Source organism: Hemibagrus wyckioides, linkage group LG05 (assembly GCF_019097595.1).
Source record: "Hemibagrus wyckioides isolate EC202008001 linkage group LG05, SWU_Hwy_1.0, whole genome shotgun sequence".
Classification (NCBI taxonomy): Eukaryota; Metazoa; Chordata; class Actinopteri; order Siluriformes; family Bagridae; genus Hemibagrus; species Hemibagrus wyckioides.
The window spans coordinates 7697378-7719964 of NC_080714.1; the positions used below are offsets into that span (position 1 = coordinate 7697378).

The following is a 22587-nucleotide window of genomic DNA, read 5'->3' on the forward strand; positions in this document are numbered from 1 at the left end:
AATTAACTATCTGTTTTAATAAATAAAATACTAATAAATTCATGCAAGCTGACAAAGTATACATGCATTTGAGCTATCTACACAGGGAGATGGGTGGAACAAAAGAAAATGTGCCATTCTTCCAACATCTGTCAGAAGTGGACTAAAACACAAATAAGAAAAAGAAAATGCACATGAAAAAATGAGCCAAGATATGACAGAAAGTTTCAGAAATTCAAGAGCCAGATAAGAGACCTTTGAAAACTACAATTTGCGTCAGAGACTTATTCAAGCATGCACACGCATGAACTTACACATGAATGGCTTCACACTGCTGTGGATGTGCTTGTGCTGCTTGAGACCTGAGGATGTGGCGAAGGTCTTGCCACACTCAGGGCAGGTGTGGGCACGGGCACCTACATGCTGTGAGCGAATGTGGCGCTGCAGGTTGCTGGGGTCTGTGAATACCTGCAGGAAACAAAGAAACATAAGGCAGGTTATACGCACTGACAGTCATGTGCTAAACAGGAGAAAGGCATTTTACAAAGGCATAGTCCAGTACATTGGAGGCTGAAGCCTGTAAACTTACGTTACTTATTTATTAGACCATTTTATTAATTTATAATTTAATGTAGTGTATCAGCTGTTTACCACATTGAAATTCGTACCTTATCACAGTTTTCACACTCAAAGCGCTTTCCACTGTCGTGTGACATCTGATGACGAATGAGGTTCGACTTCCAGTTGAAAGCTTTGGGGCACTGGTCACACTTGTACTCCCTCTCTTCTGTGTGTACAACCATATGCTGGCCAAGACTAAGAAAAGATCAAAATCAACAGTTCAGGAACTTATATTCTTCGGCAAAATATTTACGTGTTAATTTTGGTTTTATAAGGTAACTTAAGTAAAAGTTCAGAAATGTTTACAGCAAAGTGGCTTCTGACACTAACCTATACTCGCTGGGAAAAATCTTTTCACAGTCTTTACACTCATGCACTGGTTCATCGTTGTCGTCCCGCTCCTGTTTAAGGTCTTCACTTAAGGAATCGAAAATAGAGCTGCCGGTGTTGCAAGAGTACTTCTGGTGCCGTCGCAACTCCAGCTTTGATGAGAAGAGCTCATCACAGTCTTCACAGCGGTACATTTGTTCATCTGAGAGTGACAGAATATTCAAAATGTATTGCAAACTGTCATCAACTAAACACAATCTAATTATTAATAATAATAGTAATAATATTTTTTTGATACTGCTACTTCAAGAACATGACATATTGATGCTGTTTTAATAACCGTGTTAATTACATAAAGAATCACAATGAACACAGGAAGTAGTAGGAAGTAGGAAGTAGAAACTGCCAAAAAAATAAACAATGGCTTTCCGGTTTTAGACTAAAGCCTAAGTTTGATATAATTATACTTATCACCAAGGTCAAACTAATAAACCAGCAAACTTTTCCATCCTCATGATTTTTTTCAAGCAACCTTAAAGAGGGTAATCAATGCCAAAGGCTTTTTTGGACAAGGGGCATAAAAATAATTTTTTTTATTATCTCTCTGTCCCATCAGCAGCACAGAGAACCGGGAATGCTGGAAAAAAGGGGGGAAGTGGGAAACTAATAGCTCTTGGAGAGAAGTAGGGGGAATACAATTATGTGCAGTTTAGCGGCTAATCTGTGAGCATGGGTGAGGTCCCCTGAGACTCCTCAAGCCCCACTCCAAATTCCAGCACCGATAAGCCAAGAGGAAGAGGTCTAGAGAGCGCACTCCTTCATTCTCTCTCTCTTTCTCATTCCTTCTATATATTGGCCGCTCAGCCTCTGTCTGACAGATTGACTCTCTTGACCATATTCACTCGCTTTTGTGTTTTTGTCTTTTCGTTTTGAATTGGCCCGACTCTGCTGCGTCTGCACAGACTCTTTCGATGGCTCTGTTTCTATCTTAGCCAAGATCTCTCACTTTTGCTCACTCTTGCCCTTTCAGAGGGTCCTATCTCCATTGCTCCATTCCTAACATGCTCTCTCCCTCTCATTTCTTTTGCAGAAAAATCATGAGAATCCATTGAATAAAACAGTGTATTAGAGAACGCCTGCAGCAAACAGATATTTTAACCTGTGTGAGTCATTTAATATGGTGTGACGATCATGCATTATTCATAGTTTCTCCTTCACAATCAAAGGGACCCATAAACTGGCTGCTCTAACAGACTATTCACATACCTCTAATTCTAAGATCTATGACAGAGATAAATGCAAGAAAAAAAAGACAAAAAAAAACAACAACTAGAATTTATGTACACATAATTTATGAGATACAAGGTGTGTGCAAGCATTTACACGTTTTGTAACATAATTTTAATTTAAAAAATGAGCAAAAATAAAAATACATTTTGTAATATGTTAAAAAAATGGCTAAAAAGGTCCCAAGTGCATCAGCATCAATCGATATTTTTTTTAATTCATGGTACTTCTTATGACCTTTTTTTTTTCATTTATTTTTCACATTTTCACTGGTTAACACTCCTTATTTTATTTTATTTTTTAGATAAAAACAAAATAGTTTGTAAATAATAACTGTAGGTTAATTAATTCAATCTTCATTAATTGAACCATTAATTAAATAGTGTCTACTAATTCCCTAAATCAGCTCGTCGGTTGGTGTTCATTAGTTTAACGGGTACATTTTTTGGTGTGAAAAATTCAGCTAAGTACTCCTGCCGCCTTTCACGCTGAAATGATAAATTTTCCATTGCGCGACTTAGCACACACACACACACACACACTACAAAGCTACATTAGACTACCGATCGTGTGTGTGTGTGTGTGTGTGTGTGTGTGTGTGTGGTTTCGGCGCAGTTTTGTTTAAGGGCTGCGTTCATTTGGCGCATTCATCTTACCTTCCAGGTTAGGTGCCATCGAGCCCTCGGGAAAAACTCCGTCCTTCATAGAAACCAGCAGCTCCTCCCCAACTTCAATATCCCTAATGGCTTTATAATAAATCTGCACAGAAATAATATATAGAGAAAAGATACAGAACAAATAAGAACAAAATTAGTAAATTAATAAAAAATAATCCGGCACAAACAATACATTATTATTATTATTATTATTATTATTATTATTATTATTATTATTATTATTATGCTAAATTAGAATTTGTAATGTGAATAAATTGTAAGCTGTAGATTTTTCGATGTCGCATATTTCAAACCCGGTTTGTTGATTCGAATAGCCTTTGCAAAAAAAAACAGTTTAATTAACAAGCAAAAAAACAACAACAAAAAAAACAAAAGCAAAACAATAATGCACAACTGGAATCCAAACGAAAAATCACATAGTGAAATGAGGACTTATCGACAATCCGGTTTACTAACGAAATAAAAAAATGAAGACAGATCTGAGAAATACAGTTAATGTTTTATTGCATGTTGAATAATTATCATCGAATAAAATAAATCATTTGCTCTTTGACGCTCCGCCAAGGACACACAGCACGGCACTGGCGCGATGTAGAAGCGTAATTATACATCATTTACACATCCAAAATTAAACACAACTTCAAGCAGAATCTCATTTGGAGGAAAGAAACAGTACATGGACGTTATTAATCTGCACCCTGCGTGTTAGCCGACACGATTAGACGATAAAGGAAAGCACAACTATGTAAAACAGTTCAGTTTAACAGAACAAATCATTAATCAAACAAACAATAAGGCCACAAAGTAGAAGCGATACACACTGCGGCCTCACGGGGGCGATCAGCACCAGGCCAAAGCAGAAACCTACACACACACACACACACACACATACACACACACACACACACGGGCTTCGGCCCAAACCGCATACTACTGTACTAGATAGGGTGACAAAAATAGTAGGCCACCATAAGTTACTATAGTTACAGTAGGTGGTGTACTAATTTTTCACACTATAAGGTGTAACATCGGGGTTTTTGACGTCCACAAACGCAGCAGTAACTCCATCATCCCGACCTAATGCTGTGACAGCTCAGGTATGATTCTGAAGTTGGCCAAAAGTTTTTTTCAGTATGGGAAATCGAATATTTCCCAACAATAAGCGATTTGTCATTATTATTATTATTATTATTATTATTATTATTATTATTATTATTACAGCGCTGAACGGAGGTAAGGATAGTGTATCTGACCTTCTTGTTTTCCGTGAACGGGTAGAACTGGGGAAGTGGTCGGGCGGTTGATCTCAGCGCTTCCAGTCGTAGCAGAAGTTCCGTCCCGGTAGAGTTCACCACACAACCCATAGTCTCATTAAGGCAGCTCGCGGCAGGCCGGGACTCTTCCACCCAGCAGCGGGAGGAGGAGACAGCGGGGACAGAGCGAGTCTTCACCGCTCTCTCTCTCTCTCTCTCTATTTCGTTTTCTTTCTCACTCACTCTATCTCTCTCTGCAGCTCAGCTGAGCAGTGTGTTTCGATGAGCGGACCTGAGCGCGTCTCGTTCATTAAGCGACAGTCCCCTCACGGCCCTGCGCTCCCGGCCCGGCCACTCCTCCTCTTCTTATCTCAAAAGCTGAAAGGACTGGAGTGATGTGCCGCGCAGGAGGACCCTCCCCGTTATCTTCCCCTCCTCTGACCGACAGATTCATCTGTCAGCCACGCACAAAACGCGCCTCCTGCCCATGAACCCAACCCGCCTTTAAAACTATCATACAGGACAAACGGCACGCGCTGATTGTTATCGCCATGGAAACGATGCTTAACGGAGAGCGTTTTAGATTCGTGTTTCTCTCACACACACACACACACACACACACACACACACCTGGTTTTGCTTGTTGCCTTTTCACCGACCGCATTTTCACAATTTACAATCGCAAACAAACAAACTCCAGACTGTCATAATGATTTTTACTGTTTCTAAAAAATAAATAATGGATTCTAAATAAATAAAATAAATAAAACAAAGAAAGATTACACGCTTTAGAAACGGAAAACGTTCGAATAATTAGTCCTAGTGAGCTACAAAAAAAGAGAAACATGTAAACGATTAATATTAACATGTAAATGTTTGAATTGTCACGCGAAATACTAATGATTTAACAAAAACAAATATATTACTAAATATAAAACACATTTATTTAATTTTACTGACATTTAAAATTGAGATGTTCTGAGATGTAATTTATTTTTATTATTATTATTATTATTATTATTATTATTTAAACCACTACATAAAATTACGCAATTAATAATCCTAAATGATGTATTATGTAATTTTGGATTTTTAAAATTGTTAAACCTCCCGTTTTTCTGTTACACCACACCAGAAAATTATGAAACACATTTCAAGGTGAACATGGCAGTTGAATTGTCATAACAGGTTAATTATAAATGCTTTGATTAAAATCAGCCAATCTAAATGCAAGTGCTTTAAGATTTATTATACTGAGTTTAGGATTTTTTTTTTTATTTGATTCTTTATTAGATTAGATTTGATTGTGTTGGATTTGGGTTTTTTTTGTTATATGACAGCTAAATTATTTTGATACAATAAGCTTCCACTTTTTACACTTTCTGAAACGAATAACAGATTACTTTATAATCATTGGGAAAGTGTGATTCTGCCACAATGAAACTGTTTCATTTGCTTAAATGAATTTATTAGACAAAATTTTACTCAGTTCTAATGTGTTATAATAAGAAGCACAGACTGAAGTTTGCTGTTACACCAAGATGAGTCCAGCGCACATTTGCTGCAGGCATATGCTAATGTCGTGCTTTCCCCCTAAAGCCATCCATTATGATGGTGCGAAGCTGTCTCTACAGTAAATCTTTTGAGGATCCGACAGCACTGAGAGGGGCATCATGACCTCCTCACATCGCTTTCAAGTGCTGGGGGCAGATGCATCATCCATCACCAGCGTGACACACTATAATCCCCCCTCTGTCACACACATACACACACTCTCACACATATTTGAGTATTCTTTGACAAGAAAGTGAACATGTGCATAAACTTGGCCAGCCATAAATATGTTTGGAAACACACAAACTGGGCAGGAGCTGAAATTTCAACCGTGTACTGGTGTCCGTTTATGATTTCTAGATCTGTCCATTAACATTTTGTACAAAAGCCATGCGACAGTGAAACAAGAAACAATAAATCAACTCACATTCCTAATATTCATGATGAAACAAGGCATGATGTTTTCTTTTCACTCTAAATGTGGAAGTAATATACTGAGAAACAAATGATCGCCAAACTATATATATATATTTCTGTCTTCAGACTAATTTGCAATGTTAAATAATGATTCTCTAATGAAAATTCTAATTTAGTCTTGACTAGGATTAACATGTGTCCAGAAAACTGACCCTTGTTCGGTGGTTTGTAACTAAGAAACACCAGACTAAACACAACGCAAGGCTGATTAGGTTTGATTAGTATAACAGAAACAAAACTTTAACATTATACAAAAAAGCACAGAATGAACAAATCTTTTTTTTATCCTAGTACCTTTATTTAGGCAAGGTCCAACTGTGGGATAGACGTGTATGTATGCATGTGTGTGTGTGTGAGCCTCTTCACAAACAGAAGGAGATGGCATGGAAGGTCTGGCGTCATACTTCAGTTGTTATGACAAACGGTTTAAGTGCATCTCGAGAAATGACGGCTGAGGGTCAGGGGGTTAACGGGCTGGCTGCTTTAATCCAGAGAGGAAAAGCTCAACATTTTCACCAGCATTATTGCTTCTGCTATCAGGAGTCAACTTTCCAATAGTCTGGAGTCTCCATCACCTTAACTCTTAACTGCACTAAACTTTTAGGAACTAAAGTTCCTCCCTAGAATGGGTGATAAGCTGTGAATCTAATCTCAGGTCTTTCTGTTGACACATCTTTAAAAAGTTAGCTCTCATGTAACAGTTTTGTGACACCTCTGTAGATAACACTGCCAAAACAATGGCATCTGAAACGTAGCTGTGAATTTCTTTTCTTTATTTCTTTCTATTTTTTTATTTTATTTTAAAGTGTTCTCACTACTTCAGGTGATGCTTATTATTCAAAGTCATTCACACTTTAAGTGACAGCCACTGACATCCGGATTAGATTTAAAAAGCTCAGGCACAAAAACCACAGGAAGGGGAAAAAAGGACCTGGGCGAATGAAATACATTATACATGGTCAGCTGTGTGTGTTTTGGGACCGGGACAGAAACGACAAATGTGTAAACAAGTAAATAAATGATCCGGGTCGAGTTTTAAAAGGTTACAGCCACATCTGAATTTGCTGGGCGTGCACATATTTCCTATAGCGCTCATGCATTGTGCATGTTCAAATAGAACGGCAAAGTCCAAAGTTCGATGAATTATGCATTTTTGCATTGTGTCGCCTTTCTGAATAAATAATAAGCCGTAGGCTGCAAGACACCGCATAAAATGTGCATAAAAGAACAAAGAGGAAAAAAGAAGGACGAAAAAAAAACAGCTAGGTGTCCAAAAGAAGAGGAAAAGTAAACAGAAACCATACATTTATTTCAGCGGGAGCTATTATTCTCGCCTGAGCTCAGCAGTGGCTGGTCATTCAAGTGAAAGGGCTTTAATGATCAGGTTTGCTAGTTGAAGTCAATTGTTGGTTGTCAGTCTCCGAGGCCGTCCCTCAGCCCCCCCTTCCATCGTCCCCTGTTTGTTAGGCTTATGTTTCACGTGCCATGCTCAAAGAGGATGGTGACCACGCTGTTTGCCCCCGTCGACAGTGGAGGCACAGGGACAGAAAGGAAGAAAGAAGGAAAGAAAAAAGGGGAAGGGGACAAAGGCCAAGGCTTTTGCTGCTTTCTGAGACTCTGTTCAGACAGAGAGAGCGAGACGGGGACATGGTCTAAAATTGGCATTAGCAGACCACTAAAGCTCTTGACAGAGAGAGAAACAGGCAGACTTGTGGAACTGACTCAGTTTTGCAGAAACAGAAAAATTAATGATTTAAAAAAAATTATATAAATAATAATAACAAAGATCCTACATTCTCTAAACCTCCAACAGTCTCTTCTGGCATTTTCACAGAAGTTTGTAACAGTGTCTGTGCTGTGAAGGATCATGTCTTACATTTTATTTAACAAATTAGTCATTTTTTAACATTGTTTTTAATTACATCTTTTTGAAGAGGTTTAACGAAAAACAAAGCACTATTGCAAAATCCACTTGTAGCTTCACCTTTTTTGTTGTGTTTGTTGATTGCAGCCATAAAGGTTTTTTATTTTGTTTATTCTCTGTTTAGCTTCTAAATAGAAAATAAGTTATCCTGCATTTTCAACTTATGCTGAAAAAAAATATATAGAACACTACAGATGTATAAGAATTTTCACTGTCTATAAATCCTAGGTATCACAAATGGGTGAAAATAGGTACAGGCTCCTGACCTATAAATAAACCATATACAGAAGCATAGAAAGGCTTTCAGGAATAAATTTAAAACTGTGTGTGTCTGATTTACCAGGTACTGTATCTTATCTCCTAGATAATAAATCCCTCCCCATCATTTCAAAGAAGACAGGAACTACATTCAAACAATTCCAGGTTTCAGTAGTGTCCTCTTCTTCTGACTTATATCATATACTCTTTTATAGGAGTGTTGACTCACTTCCTTTGACACACAGACACTGAGAACGGCCCTGTACAAACAATAGCCCTGTTTGTTATCTATTGTTGGAGAGTCAGTGTCGTGACATCAGCAGGTCCTCTCCACGTCTTCCTGACACTACCAACTGCTGCGTGTTTCTTAACATGCTGGACGAGGATCGCCGGCTTTAGTCAATTCACTGTGTCAATACCAGTCCATGAGGAAACTGCGAGTGAGAACTGCGATGGTGAGTGTGTTTGTCTGCCAGCAGCTAGATTTTCACACCCAATCACATTTATTTACTTAGGCTCAGTCATTGATTTATGACTCATGACTTCATCAATACTATCTTCAAATCCTTGCAACCGGTCGGAAGGTGGTGTTATATAAATGGACATTTTAAAAGCTCAACATTTCATTTAGGAGTATTTTCACTTGACATTGGGCAAACAGCCTAAACCTGAGGCCTGTTATGAGGCCAGTTTCTGTCTTTGAGCTGTATGCTTAGGGGAAAGAAATATGATTTGATCTGGCTTTTGGTGGATGTATAAAAGAGACTTTAATTATTAATATGCCTAAATTTCCCTTTTAGGAGACGGGATTGTGGTTTTACATGTAGGTCTGTGGCTAGGACACGGAGTTACAAGTTAATGTGAATGGAATGGAGGAGCAAAAACAAGTGTGTGTGAGACAAAGAGCCACAGAGAAAAGAGAGAACAGAGTGGACCAAACAGGACAAGTAGCTGACCTGGTCTTCACTAATCTGACAAACAGCCAGATTGTGCTCCTCGTAGGACGGTGCTGCCCGTACGTATTTTAGCCAGCTCCCACTAGCCTCCAGCGCTTCATCCAGGCAGAACTTCACATTGCCCATGTCGTCTACTACCTGTAGTACAAACAAACACACACATTGCTGATTAGAACACATCCAAGCACACTGAGCCTAGTGACTGTAAATCACTAAAATATATTTTGCATTGTTTCTATAAATAGTTGTATGTCTTGAAGAGAGTGGTGTTGAATGCTGATATAATGCAAATAAGTTCCCTTGCCATTGTGGCACATATTGACTTCTGTTACAGACTATCAGTGAAAATTCCCTTCAAAGACTGAATACACTCTTAAATCTCCGATGGAAAGGCTGAGTGAAAAACCGTTCCTTCTCCACGCACTCCCTGACACCCTGCCTGATCAGCGTCGGCTAACCCGACACCAGCGAGGAAGTGAAGTTTGTGGTGTTCGGTTACTTATTGCAGGGAAAGGAGAACGACAAGAGGGGGAATAAGGGGAGGAGGAGATGGACCGAATGTCAGGAAATGACCGGAAGGAGCGTGAACGGCGTTCACGGTGGGGAAGATTTATAGCAAAACGGGAGGGAAAAAAAATCCCCTCTCTCTTCCATCAATATGCTCCCCACCCACAGTGAAAAGAGCCTCACTAAATTATTGCTGTGTACCTCTTTGAAAACAAAAACTTTGAAAGAATACTCGGTTCTGCTCTATCAAGTTGAAACAAAATATCAAGTGGGCAGTCAGCAATAAAGAGCGAAACTAAATATCCACACAGCATAAATCCAAGCGGCTGTAAATCTAATGGTGCGATGTTTTCGGTCTTAGTGAGATTTTTCAAACTCCGACAGGAAGAATGATTATTTGAAATGTTTCATTTCAGACCAGAGATTCGGAAATTTAGTATGAAAGGTTGTTAAGCGTAATAGTTTAATTATAACTGAAATGGGTGTTTTGCAAGATTTTAATTATAAAAATCCCATTTAGTAATACCTATAAAAACCTAGGACAATATATTACAGTATATTATAGAATAATTGACAGAAGACAAAGCAAAACACAGTGTTCTTTCGGATCAAATTTATTTTTACAACCTCATGTTCAGTATGCTTAATTACAAAACTAATCTTACATAAGCACTTGTTTTTTGAGAGGCTGAAGGGTCATTAAAGAGATGCTGAATTTGAGCAAAACTTCAGCCTCTTTGTTCATTGTCTTAGACAAGATTTGACCTAAAAGAGTTACAAACAAAAGCAAACAAACAAATAAGCAAGTCAATATATATATAAATGTAATACTATATTTATTACATTTTTACATATGGGTAATATAAAGACAGAAAGACAGAAAGAAAAGCTGTCACTTGTTTCTGGTCAGTTCTAAAATGTAGAAAATGCTGTAGAATAGTGAGTCCTGTTCTAAATGAATGTCTAAAACGAGGCTTTGACTGGTACTTTGAGAGTTAAAATGACCGGCCAATAGCCTCAGCTTGTCTGAGTGTCAAATCAAGATAAAGAACACAACATTTCACATTTAAGATGTTTATTGAAGTGTGAAATAAAAGCTAATGAGCTGTTTGGACTAGTTAAAAAAATCAAGATTGGATCTATGCCACTGTCTATTTACGTTCATGTATACAAAGGTACACTATGGGCATGAGGTGGTAGATGCACTAACTATGACACACTAACAACTCGTTCGTTCACCTGAATAACAAAAGGCTTTTGGTCTGGTATTGTTGAATGCAGGAATGACATTGTAAAGCTGTTGCTTCGTCGAGAGCTACTGCTGCCGCAATTTATGGGAAAAGGCTTGTGATGATATAGAGCAGGACTCCGGTTTATGTGCGAAAACAGTCACTGAAAACTAACCAGGCATAGGAGGAAATGATCCTGCACTCTGAACACTTGCGCAGACACACACACACACACACACACGCATACACACATGAACATGTTCAAGTGAGAGAGTGCTTGTCGACAGGCCTAGTGTGACTCCAGCTACAGGTATGCTACATGTTTTATTAAGAGCTGGGAAACAGTTTGAGCTGGGTAGAGGGGTAGAGGGGTGGAGGGGTGGAGAGGCTGTGGCTGCTTGTCAAGGCTGGGTTCAAAAACACATTACACACCTTCAGAGGTAGCTGGGGGTGTGTTCAGGGTGTTTGGAAGTCTGCAAACACTCTGGCTCCAGGTGGAACACTGATTTATATGCAGCTCAATAAAAAAGGAAGAAGGGAGAAAAGGAATGAGGGAGGGAAAGAGAGAACTGCCAGTTTATTTAGCCACTGACGTCATAGTGACACTTTCCTGGAAAGGTAGTGGCACATGTGAGGATTATAAAATTATAATCAACCCCTCCCAACTTCTTCCTCATACCCAGGTGACTCTTAGCCATGATTAGGCCTGGGGGAAATCTCCTGCGTCTACATTAAGATTACAGAGCCCCTCGGTGCTCTTTTTTAAGGGCCTAATTACCCTCATCTGGTGCAAAGAGCCACACCAGCTAATGGACTTGGAGGGAAAACACAGGTGTTGGCTATGTGTTTGGATGTGTGTCACAAGGTGAGAAAAGGGTGTGTCAAAACACACCTAAATGTTTATTTATTTTGATTTTTTAGCACCCAGCACCCTTAAACGAAGGTATATATTGCGAGTGAGGTTCTAAGGTGTTGCTGCACTTTGACACCATTGCTGGTGAAAGGTGTGTGGAGAAACAGTCTGACCTGAGAACCAGCCAATGGACGTATTATGAGCTAATCAAATGCAGAAGGACTACAAGAGTGCAAATGTGATGAGAGAGAAAGAGAAAAAAAACATTTATACGCATAGTAACACCAGTAACACCTGTATTTTGCTTTGGCTTATAAGGTGAGGCTGTGCAGAGAAATTTCTCCCAAACTTTATCAAACTGTCAGCTGGCACCATAACTCATTACTCTCTCTCTCTCTCTCTCTCTCTCTCACACACACACACACACACACACCACTTTAACTGGGTTGTTCGCTTCTGCAAGTCTGAGACGATGAACAAAGTAAGCAGCCTGTAAAACGTCACCTGCAGTCGTGACTCCACTAGTCGTACCTGTAACCTATCAATATTTTACAACCCTATCAGACATGATTTCTTCAGCACTATACACCCAGAAACAGAGACCCATTTAAAGCGCTTCCTTTAACATGCTGCCCATGGGCTTACACATGTCTTTCTTAATGCTTGACTAAAATAATCACACCTTTGCTAAAAGATAGCACACTCCTGCGCTAGGTGTTAGGGTGTTGATCTACACAGAAGATGATAGGGAAATCACAATGTGTTAAGAGCAAGCTGCAGTGAGAGTGCTTATCTCTCATCTGTGTGTGTCTATAGAAAGCCTTGTGGTAGTTTTCAGACCACATTGTGGAAATGTTTTGCTTCGTTCTAAGTACAGGGTTACTAAAAGGTAGTGAGTCGAGAGGTTACACAGAGAAAGACACAGTCATATCTGTAACTTTATACTGTCTAAGCCGAGACTGGGGTGTGTGTGTGTGTGTGTGTGTGTGTGTGTGTGTAAAACATCAGAACAGTAGCAGAAAATGAGGCTGTGTATTTAATCAGTGTATTTTACTTGCGCTTTACTTTCACAAAGCAAAATAAAATTAGAACTAAATATAAAGCACATAATAATCTAATAATTATTGGGTACTAATAGTTTTAAATGCAAGTGAATGTTCCACTATTGTGTCTTTTGCAAAATAAATCAATAAAGTGGGTAAAAAAAAGTCCAAGCATGGGCAAAATTTAGACGAATGAAAGGGAAAAATAGCAAGACTCTACATTTCTCTGGAATTGTACTGGAGCAATGAATATTCTTCCATTCCTCCAAAAGCTATTCACTTATCTGGTGTCTTTTTTTCCCTAGATTTCCCATAGATGCTCAGTTACACCTATCAAGAATCAAGATTTTTTGCAATGTTCTCTAGCAAACATGTGTCAGCAACATTACCTGCCTCCACTTTCTCTCTACATGCAAAAGTAAAACTTTTCTGACCATTTCAGATGTATCAGTATCATTTATAAGGAATACTGTGCATGGCTGAATATGACAGAGAATGAGAAACAGACAGAGAGATGAAGTCCTCTAACTCTGTGGCAGCTAGAGGGCAGTCATGCACGAGCTCTGTAGAGAGCAGGAGCAGGGAAACGAGGGAAATGAGTGGAAAGGTCAGGCTCTCCTCCTCATGAATAGACGTCCACTCTCACACTCTATCACTCTCTCCTCGCGGTCCAGGCTGCTTCTCCCGAGTGGCCTCGCACTTCAGCCAAGCACAGTGACGTCGTAATTCACTGCCACTGCCTGCAGTGCTCTGTCTGCTCAAATCTTTATGTTCAGCATTACTCTGAATATTCAAAACATCCCTCCCTTCAGTGGCAGGTCCTCTCTTTATAGAAGAAGCTGAGACACCAGCTGCATTTGATCACACCAAGAATTATTACTGTTATTTGATCACACAAGGGGTTCACTCATATGACGGTCATTAGAAAACCATCTAGTAGTGCGATTAAAAACGGCTTACATATGATTAAACATGAATATTTTACAAAGACAAATACCACCAACACTAGGAACAGTAATAGTTATAGGAATAGTTTGGACAAATGTAGCTGACTTTTTGAACCGGAGGCTAATATCACTAACAGTTTAGCTACATGATGGATTTTTTCATACGTTTGACTGTTTGGCTCACCAGTGCTGTTTAGGTTAATAAACATAACAATAAACAAATAAAATTTCTGAATATCTGAAAAACTTCTTTAATGACTTTCCATATCAGGCTACAGCTTGTATCTGCATCTGACACTTAATTGTAGTGATTACAAACTCCTACTAAATGTCCTAAATGTGTACTAAATGTGTATCACAGAGAAATGCCTGAAGTGAATCTATTCACAATTACACGTTTTGACGTGCAATCTGATGACGCTAAACTGGAGGCTTGTGCAAGAAATGATAATGTAGACACCAAATATGTCCTGGCGGACTAAGAAGAAAAAAATTGTGTTAAAATTGTGTTTAATTAAAAGATTTATCTGAATTACTTCTTAAATGATCAGTGGATTTAATAAAGTCTATTTCATGGTGTTTATTAGGTTAATTTAGGCTCTGAGGCATATTTTTACCACCTTTTTTGCTCTATTCTATCTACTTCTTTCTCTTGCTACACACACACACACACACACGCACATGTTCATTCATTACACCTTATCTAGTGCAAGTCTAACCTGCAACTCTGACACAGGATATCCTGCCGCCTTCATTACAGTGGCAGGAGCCATTACTCCATATCTCAAACACACACAAACACACTCCCTAACTCCTTCAAGCTGCCCCTGATCCAGACACACGCCAGTCACACCCACAGCAGAGCAGGCATCAAAGCTCGAGGCCAGGCGTGTGTGGGAAAAAATGAGGTGAGACGGACAGACAGCTGCATCTTCAGACAAGCGGCGGCCTGGAAAGAGACAGACGAGTGCTTCAGGAGAGGAAGTCTCACTCGTTCTATGGTCGTAACAAGATAATGGTGCTGCAGATAAGGCAATGAAGAATGAAATGAAGACGCAAGGTACCTGTGGGGACTTCAGTGTGTGTGTGTGTGTGTTTGTGTGTGTGTTTCCCGATAGAGGGCCCCACTCAGAACTGTCTAATAAAGCGAGTGAGGAAGAGCAGAAGCATCCCCTGGCCTCTGAGCTTTGATGGATTTGACTGAATCCGGAGTGGAGGAGTGGTGGTGGGGAGGTTGGTGGTGCCAATAACAAGTGATCTCTGAGCAATTCTGTCTGACAGCTTTTCTCTGTTACAGAAATTACACTGCAAAACTGAGGAGCGAGAGAGCGGTCATTAATCATATTTTATTAACTTCACTGGACTCGGCTGGAGTGAGGACGATGTGGGGAAGAGGCCCAGGGAGGAGAATGAGGTATGTGTGTGTGTGTGTGTGTTTTGGGTGACAAGGCAATAGTTCCCTCCCCAAGCCTCCCTTACAAAATCAACCCCAGACAAGTATCAATAAAATCTGGGCCAGTGCTGAAACCTGGGTGGGACAATAACATGACAGAAAAACATAAAGAGACACACACACACACACTCCTCCTGAGCTCGTGACCTGGGCTGTCAGACATTTATATGACACTGAGAGAGCAAAGAGAGAAATGAAGGGCCAACAACTCTGTGGATGTGTGTTAGTGCCAGACGTGCAAAAATAATCAGTCACAGAATGATATCTATCTGCCTGCTAAAGATCTTTTATTCAATGTCAGTCTTGAAAAAAATCTAAAATCACTCATTGCAGCTAATGGCAGGATCTGGAAAGCTTCTCTCACTCTCTCTGTGCACACACACACACACATTTTCAAAAGTCCAGTGACTGGGTCTGTGTTTGAGTATGTGATGTTAAACCTACAGGATTTACTACCTGTTTCCCCTTTGCGCTGTCATTATGGAGCCAGCACACAACACAGGTGTATCATTACTTATATTAGTGAATGCGAACCGATCACGACTGCTCATACACACACACAGCTTTGGAAATCTGTGAGGAGTAATAAAGTTTATGAGGAAACCCCATTTTCCCACTCCTATGTGCTATATGTGTGTATACAAGCTATATATATATATATATATATATATATATATATATATATATATATATATATATATATATATATATATATCATATACACCTATAGCACATGACATATATATATATAGTATGTGTGTGTGTGTGTGTGTGAGTGGGTACATTAAACTGTGGCTCTCGTCCATAAGGCAATTATGATTGCAGGCGCTCCTCATTGCAAGAGGGCAGGCCACTGCTTAATTAAAAAGTAGGCAGCTATGGCTGGCCGCACTCATAAAAGCACATCTGGTCTGCGGTGCGGCTGGTGAGAGGAAGGCCGAACTGCCACTGTGGAGAGAATGAGCTCTCTGATAGAGCTGCTGCCAGGACAAGAGCAGTGACAAAACACAGGCATGACACACACACACACACACACACACACATACACACACACACACACAAAGACACAAACACGCGAACAGATGTCCAAGGGATGTTTCAAAAGTTTAAATATCACCACAGCTAAACATAAACAGGTCTATAAAGCCAGCAGACTCAGATGATGCTGTGCTTAGTGAGAGAGGGAGAGAGAGAGAGAGAGAGAGAGAGAGAGAGAGAGCAGAGATTCCTGAAGTTCCTAGAAATGCATAAAACTGCATCAAGGATGGCAAGTGCTCCCCCTGGGCCTCCCCTTGGCTACCCTACAGATCTGCTGCTCTTACTGACATGATAATCATGACTCATAATAAGAAAGCACAGCATTCATGTAAAACCATTTTTGTTTCACATTAAGAGCCATGAACCAATTGCATTCTGTATATACAGTCATTCTCTAAAATGCCATGCTGCGTCAGTCCGTATACAAGTGCTGGAGTTGTTCCTCTGCAGCGGCTGACATGCATTAGTGCTTGACAGCACTGGAGCCCTGTTAAGCGACGCAGACAGATCCAGAGGACGGCAGAGCGGCTCATTACTGAAGAGACTTGGAGAGAAAGGAGAGACTGATGAGAGGAAGGAGGGAGAGGCAGAGGAGGGGGTCCCGTTCTTCTCATTTAACCCGTGTGCTCAGTGACCCCGGCTCCTGACCCTCTTAACCCCTCAGCAACACACTCAAAGCTGCACTGGAAGAGGAAGCTCGGCAGCGGTTCTGATTCACTAGAGCGTTTAACTCAACAGATAGATGGATAGAGAGATAGCTGTGTAAAAAAGTCAGCGTTTGGGCCTGTGTATTTAGAGACTTGTCATTGTGCAAGGAGATTAATGGGCATGAGGACGAGAGGCTGGCTGCTTACAACAGTCTTGTTATAGCAACTTATGTTGGAACGACTCGAAACTACGTTACATGTATTTATATGTTTATAAACAGATCTAGTTATTCATACATAAAGTGAAATCTAGCATTAAGACATGAACGTTTTGCCAAAAAGGAAGTTCTAATAGCTTATGTAGCATGGAATACACACACACACATACACATTCTGTACACACACAAACACCTTCGCTCTTAGGAATTTTTTGGAGTTCCCTGTGCCTCAGAAGGCATCATTTAAAAAGACGTGAAGAAGTAACAGAAAAAAGACCTGGTGCTGAAGAAAAAAAAGTTATTTTTCAGGCTGCACCTCGATAATGAAACGGTACCCCCCTCCTCTCACCCAGTAATTTACAGGCTCTCGTTATGGCCGGCTGAGGCATGGCGCTGGTGCGTTATGTGTTTTTGCTTTACTAGCCGGCTTTGGAAGTCCGCCTTTTACGGCCAGGCTTTATGATATGTATTTAGGGCAATTAGAGAGGAGATATATTGACTCATTATGGCTGGGCAGGTGCAGAGGGGAGAACGGCGTATGTATAAATGCAACACAAGGGCACAGAGACGGCACAGGGCACGTCTCTCTCCCTCCTGCCAAGCCTGTAGACCGCTTCAGGTTTTATCTTCATCATGGTCCCACTTGTGCGTTGGTTTTAATGCCCAGGTGGCTGGATCTGTCCTCGATTTGCTCATTAAGAATGGCAGTCAGAAAAGATTGGGCTCTGAGTTGAAGCTGCAGCATAGAAACATAACTTTGCACGTGGCATGGAGAAAGTTTAAACCTGGATAGAAATTCGAAGAGGTGTACTACACTAAAAGTAGTATGGAATAAAAAGAAAGAAAGAAAGAAAGAAAGAAAGAAAGAAAGAAATTCCTTTACTAATCAGTCCCAAAGATTCTGTTTAATCGTGATATAAAGCAGTGCTTGGGATAAAGTGAACATCAGATTATATGAGAACATGGAAGAGAATTCAGAATTCACTGTAATATTTCATCAAGAATCATCTTGGCATGTACAGTCTCCCTAGAAGAAGCAATTACGACCCACTATATAGAATTTCTTTGAATATCAGGCTGGATTGACAAGTTTTTTTCGCCCTCTTTCATTTGTGTAGCCCATCATCAGACGAGGTCCATTTCGAAATGAGTACATAAAGGCTAAATGACTCTTAACAGTGAGCCCACACTGACTTTGAATAATGAGGCTAATCATAGCGGCGCCCCCCGCCGAGGGAGAATGAAAATGTGCCACACATGGGGTAAAATGACACGGACTCCCTAATTGTGGTAAAGGGGTTGGACGGAGATCCGTAGCTAGTTATTCAGTGCGTAGAAACAAGATCAGCCAACTTGTGAGCCGTGCTCTCGACCTCGTCAACAAGTTCAAGATTGAGGCTAAATCATGGACGATCGTAATTTCCATGCCTAGAGCTTCAGCGCCTGATTATTGAAATAACACAATGTCCTCAATAATGTCATGTGACTTTGGCAGAGAACCAGGTAGAATGGACTATGATGCGATGCTATAAAGAAAAAGCATGTAGGTACATTTATAATTTGGTTAATAAGCTGCAACTGTCAGAAGAACTGGCCTGTATCTTGAGGAAGAGAGAGAGCGAGAAAGAGAGAAACATGAGAGCGTCAGCAGGAAAGGCAACGGCGGCAGGATCAGAGTCCAGGTACATTACACGTTCTACCTGCAATCTGTTCTATCACACACACACACACACACACACACAGCCTGGCATTGCATCAAAGAGCCAACAGAAAACACCGGCTTGTGTTTAGCGCAAAGACCAGCTTGCAACTGCTAATGGAGATTAGCAAAAACCTCTCTTTCCTCATGATGGAGTTTGGTGTGTGTGGTTTTCCCTTTTCCTTCTTTTCTTTGTGGCCTTTTCTTCCCTTCGTGCAGGACTGGCAGGCCCAGCCACAGAACTGCCCAGAGCCGGGGGAAAGAATTTACAGACTCGGTTTGCCAGAGTGTCATGATCTTAACAAGAGCCGCCCTTAATGAGGCTCTCTCTCTCTCTCTCTCTCTCTCACTCTCTCTCTGTGTAGTTTCTGCAGCTGCTGAATTTGTGTGTGTAGTGCACTCTGGGCAAGAGGCTCAAAACCAGGAAACCATAAATTACAAACCAACCTGAAAGTCCGTCTTACATTACAATTTCAAATATTTATTTATTGAAACATCAAATAGAATTATATACGAGTGTCAGGGGTGGGATACGGTTTTATATTATGGTTTCGCTATTGAAAGCACTTACTAACTAACGGATCATCTATTCTCAGTGTATCTGGTGAAGCCAAAAATGTAAGAACATGCGTTTTCTTGGCATCCGACCAACGGCTTAGATTCCTCCGACCGGCACACCTCTGCCAGAGAAATGAAATCCACCCCAGGAAATGTGTGGTATTTTAACTCAATTTGTAAAGAAAAAAAAAAAGAACAGTACAATAGTAACAGTTGAACTGACTTTTGATGAGCATTTAGTTAGTTGAATCCAAAAATAATGCATTAATCATTTCCTTTGCAAAAAAAATGCTCTGTAACCAAGACTACTATTTATTTACAAGAGCACTATACAAACTGAATAAAGACAATTTAGGGAGCAGTCATTCAGTCGCCTTTGAAAAAACAAAGCAGCTCTTCCATCCTTGGCAGATTTTAACATGAGAGAGAGAGAGAGAGAGAGAGAGAGCAAACACTCCTAATTATTCCTTAACTCAAAACAGGCATAACGGTTTCAATTCCAAACAGAATTTTGCAGGCGCGCTGCACAGCATACCTGCTCAACATCAAACTGAATCTACACAATCAACGACGCAAATGTTTCAAAGCCCCCGCCAATTCCTCAGACTCGATTTGTAAATTCGCTGTGATGGAGGGTAAACAGACAAGTTGGGCCTGGCCGTCGCATCTGCCTAGGAATTCCTCGAGCATGAAGTAGTGTTCGATTACGGCTCGCTTGCAGTTGCAATGAGATGGAGGATTTTTCGAATGACGCTAATTAATCCAAGACCGCCTCTTTTCTTTGCCTTTAAAAAAAAAAAAAAAAAAAACTCCCCCTCCCTCTTTTCCAGTGTTCTGGGCAAAAACAGGTTTGTGGTTTTAAAACTGAGTGTTCTGTGGTGCTAGCGTAGTGGTAAAATTTGAGCCCAACAGCGAGAAATGCAATAACGCGGCCAGCGTGGCTCGCATGCTAACATCTATTAGCGGGAATGAAGAAATGAATGAGCTCATTAGCACTTGTTGGCACCAGCTGGGGAGGAGTGTGAAAGTGCTGATAGCCTGTGATGATTCTTTCCCTAGCTTTATTTTCCTCTCCTATATTTACATCAAATACACAAGGCAGGACCTGGAGTGTATACATGAAGTATATAACGTATATCGTGTATGTTGAGCGTATCCTGCGGCTACCGAGCAAAATCTATAAACGTTTCCAGCCCCGGTTTTAAGCATCATGCCTTAACACACACCTGGTTTTACAGAGGGATGCAGTTAACGGAGAGCACTTAGTAGACGGCCGGTACAAATGGGCAGTAAGTCATGAGGAAAGACAGATGACAGCACCTGAGTACAGGGTAGAGGGCTGTAACCCAAGCCTGAGTGTAACTGTAAATGAAAAAACAATACACGTGCAGCCCGTAACCTCTAGCCGTCTTTCAGCGATTCGTTTCTCCTCCAGAAATTTTGTGCTGAGAAAGTTCATTTTCTCTCCATTTCGTCTCAGGCTGACAAGATGTTATAATGAAACCTGTGCAGTAATTTGGGTGGATCTCAACCAAATTATGAGCGAGGGCTAGAGCGGGAGGGAGAGCAAACGAGAAAGAGAGAGAGAGAGAGAGAGTCTGCGGGGCCGATAAACCTGAACTCCCTCTATGATTGGAAACACATGAGTCAGGCTTCTCTAATGAGCTCCTATGTTTGGTAACATTGAATCTAATGTGGCCCCACACTGAAAAAAAAAGTCTTACCCTTCCAGTGTTTGGATATTGTTTCATCCTAAGTATGAGTGTGGAGACATGGAGTTCAATTCAACAACAACAACAAAAAAAATTCCAACAAATTTGTCTACTGCAATTTCTGTTCCTTTAAACAACCTAACCATGTTCCCTGATGTTCTTAATCTATACAGGAAAACTATTTAGAGAAATTTGTTTGTACTTCTCAGGAATCATTTGAAAGTAACAAAACTGAAGAATCCATGCGACTAAAGAGCAGCAACTGTGTTTTTTCAGAACTATCATGTTATATTCTTCAAAATGCTTTCTTGCTGTGTTTATCTGTGCCTGGGTTTTTGCTGTCCGACATGAAGGTGAAATGCTCTCTCGCTCTCACCCAGGCCCTGGCCCAGTGGTGCAAGCGTCCTCGTAAAAAACGTCGCTTTATGAAGACAAGAGGAGCGGGCTCTGTTTTACTGTTGTGTAAACCATTGTTTAACGTCCCACCTTTTTAATATTTCTCAGCTTTCTGGCACAGCGTCAAGCCTCGAACAATAAAGCCATTGAGCTCGGCCCTGTACCTCCAGCTCAATTCGCGCTAAGTGCCGGTTTTAACGCCTTTTTCCTCTTTCTCTCAGACTTCTCTCTTCCACTCCTTCACTCTTTGTGGTCACTGGCTTGCTATACATCACCTTGAGTGATAGCTCCTCTGCCTAGAGCTTGAGAAATGTTTATAGCTACTGTTGGACTTCACCTCACCGCCCTCTGGCCTTAACCTTCACCCTTCATCCGACGCCATGACAGATACTTGGAGCCGCTATATATCTGACAGACCTTTTAATTAAGCCACACGTCTAATCGCGCACACAGCGGCCATTGACTCAGTGTTTAAGCCAGTATGGAGAGTGTGTCAGTCAAGCCCCGGGACGTGCATTAATCCGGCTGGGAATGAGGGGGGGTTGCCGGGGGTTATGGGGGATTAATGTATGGACGCCACGCTAGTGCGGTTGACAGTAATGGCCGACACTTGTGCATTAGGGTGATTGCGAGGCTCGGGCTGCTTTCAGGTCGGAGCCGAGGCACCACAAAAGAGATGCAGCGATCACACGATCGGGCTCTCAGCTCCATTAGGGCCAGCGGGAGAGCCAGGCCGCTAATCAATGGGTGTGTGGGATGGAGTGAAGGATGGGGGTGGATGGGCATGGCGTGGAGGAGACAGATTTCAGAACCAAAATGCAAAGTATTTTTTTATACCATTTTCCAATTCTAGTGACGTATGGTCAACGCTGAAGAGCGTCTATGTGTGGAGATTTTGTCAGTCGTAATGAATTGATCCGAACTGCAGATAAATTTATTGAATACTCTATTTAACACAAAAAAAGGGATTA

The 22587-nt window shown here is 40.8% G+C and overlaps 1 protein-coding gene across 6 annotated transcripts in view; it reads right to left on the minus strand.

Annotated features, from left to right (window-relative positions):
• Positions 1 to 22587, minus strand: part of prdm16 (PR domain containing 16) — a 157940-nt gene that overhangs the window by 15496 nt on the left and 119857 nt on the right. For 5 of the 6 annotated variants that reach the window (XM_058389634.1, XM_058389631.1, XM_058389630.1 and 2 more), the window contains exons 4-8: positions 9317 to 9454; positions 2874 to 2976; positions 931 to 1132; positions 648 to 795; positions 294 to 447 (exon numbers count right to left, since the gene is read on the minus strand). In XM_058389634.1, the coding sequence (XP_058245617.1) occupies positions 294 to 447; positions 648 to 795; positions 931 to 1132; positions 2874 to 2976; positions 9317 to 9454 (745 nt within the window). Of the gene's footprint in view, positions 1 to 293; positions 448 to 647; positions 796 to 930; positions 1133 to 2873; positions 2977 to 4147; positions 4279 to 9316; positions 9455 to 22587 lie in introns of those variants that run through there. The other variant, XM_058389633.1, reaches the window with a different exon arrangement.